At 45.6% G+C, this 9,599-nt stretch overlaps 1 protein-coding gene across 5 annotated transcripts in view; it reads right to left on the reverse strand.

Annotated features, from left to right (window-relative positions):
• The window catches only part of ENTPD5 (ectonucleoside triphosphate diphosphohydrolase 5 (inactive)), a 38,608-nt gene that overhangs the window by 28,148 nt on the left and 861 nt on the right, over positions 1 to 9,599 (reverse strand). For 2 of the 5 annotated variants that reach the window (XM_073349145.1, XM_073349141.1), the window contains exons 1-2: positions 4,294 to 4,423; positions 267 to 545 (exon numbers count right to left, since the gene is read on the reverse strand). In XM_073349145.1, the coding sequence (XP_073205246.1) occupies positions 267 to 483 (217 nt within the window). In that variant the 5' untranslated portion in view covers positions 484 to 545; positions 4,294 to 4,423. Of the gene's footprint in view, positions 1 to 266; positions 546 to 852; positions 985 to 4,293; positions 4,424 to 9,599 lie in introns of those variants that run through there. The other 3 variants (XM_073349143.1, XM_073349144.1, XM_073349142.1) reach the window with 3 other exon arrangements.

Consider the following 9,599-nt stretch of genomic DNA (forward strand, 5'->3'; position numbering starts at 1 on the left):
GGTCAACAGCCTTTGTTAGATTAACGGGGAAGAGAGTTGCACTGTGAAGCCCCACCACACACTGAGAACAACCACCACTCAGAGTTTGGATCTAGGGGCTGATAGCAGAACTGCCCCAGCTGTCCCAAACTCTGGGGTGATGCATGAGGAGAAAAGCATCTCTAAGGCAGCCAGGGCCTAAGACAATATGATCAGGGTGTGGAATCCTGCAGGTTGGATCTCTGAGAAATGGTCTTATTTGTTGGAATTCTGCCATTCAGCCTTACCTGGGTTTTTTTGCACAAAGGTGTAAATGTGAATTCGGGTCCCGGTGCTTCCTGCGTCAAACATGATGCCATAAAAGGTGTTGGTAGTGGCATTTACAAGGCACACACGAGGTGGAAAGAGACCCTGAAACCACATCTCTGGGCTTGGATGGGAAACAATGCAGTAGATAGAGGAAAGGGCCAGCATTAGAAAGATGGCGAGACAGGTAGCTGCCATCCTGCAAGAAAACCTTGGGGCAGCTGGAATATGGATCAGCGTTCACAGAGTTGCAGGACCTCCTGGAGAGTGAAACAGGAAGAGAGGTTATCAACAGCTTTCTCCTTCATACCTCTGTTTAAAGGAATCTGCTCAGCACAGAAGCTACCCACCCTTAAAAGAGAAAGGTGTCTATCCTGACTGCCCCTACCCAAAGAACAGGTGCCCCCGGCTATCCTCACCCTAGATACAGGGGCTCTCCCTCTAAGTGCTGCAACTGCACCTAACTAATTTTTCCTTTCTATTGCTGCAGACATCAGCATGGAGCATTGAAAAACCGAGTCCCAGGGTACCTAATCTTGACTTTGTACACAGAATCTTCTCTCTCACCTGGACTTCCGGATCAGATTTACAGTCCTGGGACTTTCCTGACAGCTCAAGCCTCAGCTGAATTCACACCTTATATAAGTGGCGCTCAGGGCTGGATCTCTCCGTCCTGACATCCACATATGGGATGCTGGCCTGGCACAGAACACAAATGTCATTCAGTACCACAAACAAAGAGAATTTCATCTCAGGCTGATGGCAGCTGCTTGGAGAGATCAGTGTATGGGGAGGGTATACGGCATGGACTGCCAGTGGCACAGTGGTCACCAAGAGGGATCTGTGCTGCAGGAGGGGAGACTAAATGGTGACGCGCACCTGGCCCCAGTTTCTCAGCCCCCCTAAGTGTTCAAATTTCTCTGATGGCTTTTTGCCTATAAGTTGGTTGTTTATCCTTCCCTCTTGGTACAGAGTTCTCGGCTTAAAACCAGCCAAACTAGGACAAACTATTTTTACGCTTTGACCAGGTATCTCCCTCTCCTTCACAGAATGAAAACTGTTCACATGGCCTATAATATGCCAACATTATTCACCGTCTCCCAAGTGCATGACCTAGTATTAGGTATCAAGATTCAGCTGCTTTCCCCTCCCATTACCCCTCCACTCTGTGATTAAAGCCTCCCTGCACACTTGTCTTGACAGGAGATGTTAACAAAGGAGACACAGGTACAGAAACTGCACAGTCACTAATCAAGTGCTTAGTTAAAGCAAACAGAGGAGAATATAGTTGTCTTTATTATTTGTATTGAGCAACACCAAGAGAACCCTGTCAGGGCCGCACTGCGAACACATATAACAAAAGTACTCTAGCACAGTGTTTCTCAAATATGGCCACTGTGACCACATGCGGACGCCAGGCGCTTTTCTTGCAGCCACAGCCTCCTGGGCTGTGATGGGGGTGGGGAGCAGTGGTCCCTCTTGCAGGACCACTAGTGGGGGTTGGGTCCTGCCCCCCTTCGGAGACACAAATGCTGGAGGTACAGGCAGTTGGTGAATTCCCCACTTTCCCGGGGAGGGGGGGGTGGCGAGGAGGGAGGAAGCTTCGGCCATGGGGCTTCAGGCTTCATTCACATGGTAGCAGGCTCTGGTTCCAGGCTCACCATCCATGCCATCGTCCCTGGGTCCTGTGGTCCCCCTGCCCACCTCCCCAACCAGGGCTTAATTTCTCCCAGGATGCTGTGAAAAGTGATATTAACAAACATACAAATATCACTTTTCACAGCAGCAGACTGACTACCTAGCAAGTTTTTTTTAAAAAGCAACCAAAAAAGCAAAGCAAACAACAACAAAAAGACAAGAACATGCAAAGCACCTTATCTGGTTTTCTATTCTGTTTAGGTCCAGTAAAGAATAGAGACCACTGTACATTATTTTTATTACCAAGTCTGAAAAAAACCCTACATAAATAAATTATAATGATTTGGACATATATATGTGCATATTTATTTGTTTTTCCTAAAGTTAAGTAATATTTTAGGAAAAATTGTCAGTGTGGCCACCAGCAAGAGTTGGTGGCTGCACTCCGAGACCACCAAAAAATTGTTGTGAGAACCCCTGCCTAGCACATAAAACACACCAACACAACTCAGCCACCTCAAGATCCTCCCTCACACCCTCCTCCTGGACCTGTCTGTCCACCCCACACCTCACTTGTGTGCATATCCATCTACTCTGCTTGAGAATCTTGCCTGCTCCTCGTCCCCATACACACACAAACTCACTCTCCTGCTGGTAATAGCTCATCCAAAGTGACCACTCTCCCTACAATGTGCAGGATAATCAAGGTGGGCCATTTCCAGCACAAATCCAGGTTTTCTCACCCCCCCCCCATCCCCATACACACACAAACTCACTCTAGTGAGTGAGGGGGGTGAGGGGGTGAGAGAACCTGGATTTGTGCAGGAAATGGCCCACCTTGATTATCATGCACATTGTGTAGAGAGTTGTCACTTTGGATGGGCTATTACCAGCAGGAGAGTGAGTTTGTGTGTGCGGGGTGGAGGGTGAGAAAACCTGAATTTGTGCTGGAAATGGCCCAACTTGATGATCACTTTAGATAAGCTATTACCAGCAGGACAGTGGGGTGGGAGGAGGTATTGTTTTATGATCTCTGTGTGTATATAAAGTCTGCTGCAGTTTCCACGGTATGCATCCGATGAAGTGAGCTGTAGCTCACGAAAGCTCATGCTCAAATAAATTGGTTAGTCTCTAAGGTGCCACAAGTACTCCTTTTCTTTTTAGTATGAAAATAATCCACTAATTTCCCTCATTAACACTATTTGGCTGTTGTCAGTTTTTTCGGTAGATGAGGCTTTCCCTTCCACCTGCTCCTTTCTAAACCTCTTCCTTGAACATCTCCTCACTCATCTGCTCTCTCCTTATCTTCCCAGCTTTCCATGCCTCCCCATGCTCTCTTCCCCCATCCCCCAAATTAAATCTGTCAACTCTCCTTCCCTCGCTCCTCACCGAAGTGCTGCTAGGCCAGAGCCACTTTGAGCCTCTCTGCTAAGAGGTGTGGAGTGCTCCCAGCCCAGTGGCACTTCAGTGGAAGGGAGCTGGACAGCCTTAAAAAGGATAAGGAGAGAGTAAGAGGAGAGAGGTGGTGGAAGAGATGGGGAAAGCAAGACAGAAAGTAGGAATGGAGAAGGGTGGTAGCAGATGGGAAAGGGCTAAGGGGAGGTTGAAGGAGCAGAGAGAGAAGTCTGGGGCAGAGCTGTAAATCTCCTCTCCTGGAGAAACCGATGGAGAGATTAGGTACTAAGAAACAGGAATGTATTTTCCAGTTTTTTTAAAAGTCAAATAACTTTTAACCTGCATGGACTTTTATTGGTGTAACCTCTCCCGCAGCTCATTCTATGAATAGTTTATTCAAATATTCCATAGGAACATGGACATAGGGCCATTTGATAATCTTGCAGACATTTCAGGGTGTGTGTCTGCTTCTATGCTAATGACTTGCCCAAGGGATGGCTATTTCCTCAACACAAGGCATACCTAACTTTGTCCCATTGCTTCATTAGAATTTTGGCTTGTGGTCGGGGCTCTCCAGATGTTTAGTTCAGCTTATGGTCTAAGCAAATGGTCTCCTCTATGTTGACAAAAGCCCTAATCTTGGGATTAATTATTATTTGTATTGCAACTTGGTTGGGCCCCATTGCACTGTGCATTGTATAGACAGAGTAAAAGACAGTCTCAGCTCCAAAGAGTTTACAATCTTTGTTTAAGACAAGGTGCAACAAGTGGGGAGAAATGAACAACTGAGAGGGGCGAGAAAGACGACAGGATAAACAGGAATACTAGCATGTTTTGCACAGTCTGAATGTTCAATTTAGTAGGTATAATAAGCAGATCAGCAGAATTAATCTCATCTTGCTACCTGCCTACCCCTTATCAGATGGCAGTAATAATTATTTGTAGTATAAAATGCAAAGTATGTTAGCCACACACCTGAGGCAAGACTTAGGCAGCTGCTCCTCCACTCCAAAGATTCCTGACAGGCAGCTTACAATAACTGGGAAGCTGTGACAGCGAAGACTGAGCCTGTACTCACCTCTTCTTCACTTTCAGCTAACATGACTGGACTATTTATCACGCAAGCTAGTTGACCTGGGAGGCACATGAAATTTCACGCTCGTTGTTCTTTATGACTTTGGGTTTATCATTGATCTAGTGCTGACAAGCATGCATGCATAGGTCTTTAGTTGAGCCAGAGAAGTACAAGGGGCAGGTTCCAGACAACTAAATGTTCAACTGAGATCAATAAATTAGTAAAACATTTAACAAATTGACAAAGTTCATTTCAACAGCATTAGCTCTGCCAAAACTGAGCTGTCATTATTTAAGCTGGAAACACTCACAACCAGCCACAAACCCCTGCAGTAAAATCAACACAGGGCAGATTTATATATTAAAATGAGAGAAAATTTAAAGTACAACCAAGGTGAAAGCACTGAGGCAAAATGAATTCAGCTGTTCTGGATCTTCAGCATTTAAGTATATAATCCTCATACAGTGGAGGGAGGAACAAGGTTGTCCCAGAGTCAAGATGGAACAGGAAGTCCCAGGGCAACAGAACTTGTGAAGCAGAACCTTATTTCAGCTCTGCCATATGGAAACCTCAGCAGTGTCTGTTGGGGGTGAGGGGAGAGATGGTATTGTCTGTGGGGCCATAGGGGAACTTGGGCCCTCCCTGCTCGAGTGGGTTAAAACCCAGGGCGCTGTGATTGGCAGGTTGGATACACAGCCTGGGGAAGGACACCAGCAAGCCTGCTCCATAGGTCACCTCCTACCACAGCCTCTGCCCCTCAAAAGCCACCACAAGGTGTGCTTGTGGACTCTCAAGGGGTGTTCTGCCTCTCAGCGATGCAGAGGCTCTTCTCCTTCAATCATGGCCTGTCATTCCTGGTCTCCACGGGGGCCTCTGGTGACTCAGCAAGGGGGGTTGCTTCCAGCAATGTGGAGCTCCTGAGGCTTCTCTGCAGGGGCCAACAGCTTAGGACTGCCTCCTTCTGCCTAGACTGAGCTGGGATGCTCCCTTTTGATCTTTGCCTCCATTGTGAGCCTGCCCAGCAGGTGAGGCTGGGTGGAGCCCTCTGGGCCCAGAACTGCTCTTTAACTCTTGATTCCGCAATGTGGGACTTATACACCCCATCACAGTGTCCCAGGGCAAGAAAATCTCATTCATATCTCCATGTATCCCATGCAGAAGAGCATGTGGGATCCCAGCAGTGGTGAGCTGGAGCCGGTTTGCACCGATTCACTAGAACCAGTTGTTCAACTTAGAAGCCCTTTTAGAACCAGTTGTTCTGCAAGGGACAACTGGTTCTAAAAGGGCTTCTAAATTTAACCGGCCAAAAGTGGCGCTAACTCCATGGGTGCTCCACGGCTGAAGCACCCAAGGGGAAAATTTGGTGGGTGCAGAGCACGCACTGGCAGCTCCCTGCCCCAGCTCACCTCCACTCCCTCCCCTGAATGTGCCACCCCGCTCTGCTTCTCTGCCCCCCCACCCCAGGCTTCCCGCGAATCAGCTGTTCGCGTGGGAAGCCAGGGCAGGCTGAGAAGCAGGCGGCGGCTTCGCACTCAGGCCCAGGGAGGCAGAGGTGAGCTGGGGTGGGGGGGTGCAAGGAGGGCCGCCTGCACCACAGCAGGTAACCCAGGGGAGGAGCGCAGGGGAACTGATTCATGGGAAGCTGAGGGGGGGGCGGAGAAGTAGAGCAGGGCGGTGCGGTCAGGGGAGGAGGCAGAGCAGAGCGGAAGTGAGCTGGGTCCGGTGGTGGGGCGGGGAGTTAAGAACTGATCCTTTCACTTCATTTTTACTGTCAGAACAAATGACAAAAATGTCACTAACTTATTTTTCTCAGTATTCTACTGGCTGGCATCTTCAGCAACTTGAATACAGTATTCTGTAGTTTTCGTTTCAGATGTAGAATCAATAGCATTAAGAAGAAACATTTTTCCCTGTATGGTTGTTTGTTACTTTTATTAGATCGTTTTCATATTTGATCAATCACCTTGCATAATATCTGTTTATTTTTTTTAGCCCTTCCTTTAAATTTCCTCTCCCCCTGCACTTGTAACATCTAATAGCAGACCTGTCTGTTCCAGAATATTAAATAAGAAGTGCTTCAATCCCTTCTTTAAATTGTTCATATTATGCTATGCTCTTTAAATTTTTCATTTTGTGCTACATTAAAAGGTGATGGTAATATACAAGAAGGCTTGAAACTTTGATTTTCAGTTGTTTTTATGGCACAATCACCAATTGATGTTTGCCATTTTTAGGTTGTCAAAGAAAAACCGACTGCTTCTCAAAGAAGTTGATATTAAAATGCTGCTGGAATGCGTAGAACAGGGACAAATTGCTGCTACAATACTATTAATAAATTTTAGCTACATTTCAGTGATGATGGCACAAAAAGTATCTCACTTGCAGGCTCAGCAGCCTCAATATTCTACTCTCCTGCTGACTTCTACAGACAAAGTTTCATTCAATGATGTATTTAGTCTTGAAGAAACCGATTTTCTCATGAGCAAGAATTCTTTGTATATTGCTATTTACAACTTTTTAATAACATTTACTTTTTACCTTATAAAGAATTTAATCATTTCACTAAAATCAATAACTTGCTTTCTACCACTTCAACTTTAGGCATGTTGAGCAAGATAAATTCATATACTGATATTTGGTAATGAACAGACACTTGTCATCTGTCTGCAATATTGACCAGAAGTTTCCATGTTTACTACAGTTAGAATGACAAACATCTAGTGAATTCAACACTGTAATCTAAAGACTGAAAAAACAGATGAGCTAGCCAGCTCTATATAGAAATATTATCAGATGCTCTACTTTTGCTCTACTTAATCTAGAAAGTTCTAGATTCTGGCAAACTAAGCCCTCCTCAGACAGTTTAGAGCTCCACTTACTCCTAGTTTTAATACCCAATAGCAGTTTTTTCTGTCTTTATTATTTGTATTACCATAGTGTCTAGGAGCCCTAACCTTAGATCAGGACCCCACTGTGCTAGGCACTGTACAAACACAGCACAAAAAGATAGATGTCAAGTGTTTTATAGGCATGATGGCAAAGGAGGTTTTAAGGACGGATTTGAAGGAGAACAATTAAATGTATTTGCAGAGGTTTACGAGGAGTTTCTCCCAAGCATGGGGCAACGTGGAAGAAAATATGTAGGTGCTTGTTTGAATATTTAACAGGTGGGTGATGGAGACTGGCATCATGGGAGTTGACCTTTTGATACAGAACAAGATATGACAGGTAGGGTAGGGATAGGCCATGAAAGGCCTTGAAATTAAGACAAGTAACTTTTGCTTAATGTGATAGAGAAGGAGGGAACGGAGAGGGGTAGCATGGTCAAAGTGATGTGCTAGAAGAACCATCTTAGCAGCAACATTCTGAATGGATATGAATGGAGTAAGAATGCATTTGTCAAGGCCAGAGAAAAGGATGGTGCATAAGGCACCTAACTTGCGATATTGCAGAAATTGCGGATGCTGCAATATTAGGCTTCTACCGCAATTTTGACAGTGGGAGCCCCAGCTGTCAGCCTCAGGTCCCGGCTCTCAGCCCTGGGCGGCCGACAGCGGGAGCCACTGCTCTGAGCTGCTGGCTAACAGCAGAAAATCGTGGAAAAGTAATAATAAACTTTATTACCACAAATAATAAGATACATTATTTTTGCCACGTTGAGCTTGAGCTAACAGACATCCACGAGAGGAGATCAGAGAGACAGGCTAATATTTTAGTTTGAACAGAGGGATACAAATCTGGACTAGAGAGGCAGATCTGTGAGCCTCCTGCATAGAGATGGTAGTTGAATCTGTGTTTGCAGATGAGATTACCCAGAGATAGGGTGCAGAGGGAGAAGAGAAGGGACCAAGGCAGCCCCGGGGAACTGTCACAGAAAGGTGAAGGGTGGATGAGGAGGATGCTCTGAAGGATTGATTAGAGAGGCAGGAGAACCAGGAGAGGACAGAGTCCCAGAAGCCAAGAGAGGACAAGGTTTCAAGAAGAGCAGCATGGTCAACTGTATCAAAGGTGGCTGACAAGTCAATGAGGATGGAGTACTGGTTCTGAGATTTTAATAAGAAGAGATTATTAGAGATTTTGGTGAGAACAGTTTCAGTTGAGTGACAGAGGAAGCCAGACTGGAAAGGATCTAGGATAGAACTAGAGAAGAGGAACTCCAGCAGCAACTGTAAACAGGGCATCACATGAGCTCAGAGATAAAAGGGAGATTGAGCGGTGGTTGAACAGGCAAGTGTGATCATGCGTAGATTTTTGTTTTTGTTTTTAGAAGATGGAAGACACTAAAGCATGTTAACCTCTGCATCTGTGACCAGGGAGAAGGAAGAAAGTGTTTGGAGGAGGAGGGAAGTAAGGGAAGGCAAGCAAAAGGATGGGGGAAGGTCACATCATACTTTGTTGATTTTTTCCTGGAATAAATCAGCAAGATCCTGTGCAGAGAGAAGTGGAGGGTTTGCGGAGAGAGTCAAAGGGCTAAAAGGCAGCTCAGGATTGAAGGAGTAAAATTCAGTTAAGCTAGAGAAGTAGAGTTGTTAACTGGGAAGATGGTAGAACTGAAATAAGACAGAAGGATTCTAATGGAAGAAGTCAGTCTGGTCATGGGATTTCTACCAGAGATGCTCTGCAGCGTGAGAGCTGGAACAGAGGAAACAGACTTAGGGGGTAAGCCAGGGCTGGGGGTTGGCAGGGCAGACCTTGCAATGGGACAGAGGGGTAGAGAGTAGATGACAGCAACATGAAGAAGGAGAGGAGAGTCAGATACGGTGTCATTCAAAGGAAGAGAAAGAGTGAGAAGAGGGAAGATATAGGGATTGGAAATAGCAATCAGAAAGAAGCCCAACATATTCTGATCCTGAGAAATCAGTGTAAGAAAAGGAGAGGCATCATTAAGGTGCGGCAGAAGCAGTGTCAAAGGGATCCAGGTCTCTGTGAGGGTCGGGAGCTGGACACTGTAAGATATGAAAAGGTTATGGATGCTAAGATCATTTTAGAAGTGGAGTGGGCATTCCACCCATTCCTCTTTCCCTAGGCTGTTCTATAACTCGTTGTTTCCTAATAGACCTAAGAAGAATATTTACAGTCTCATCATTTCTCTTAACTTTTTTGAATAGTTAGCTTTCATTCACAGATTGAAGTTAGAGCAAAACATTTCCAGTGTCAAAAAGCTTTCAAACATGTGTTGTGTTCCTGTAAATATTTCAGAGCAATA

Source organism: Lepidochelys kempii, chromosome 6 (genome assembly GCF_965140265.1).
Source record: "Lepidochelys kempii isolate rLepKem1 chromosome 6, rLepKem1.hap2, whole genome shotgun sequence".
Classification (NCBI taxonomy): Eukaryota; Metazoa; Chordata; order Testudines; family Cheloniidae; genus Lepidochelys; species Lepidochelys kempii.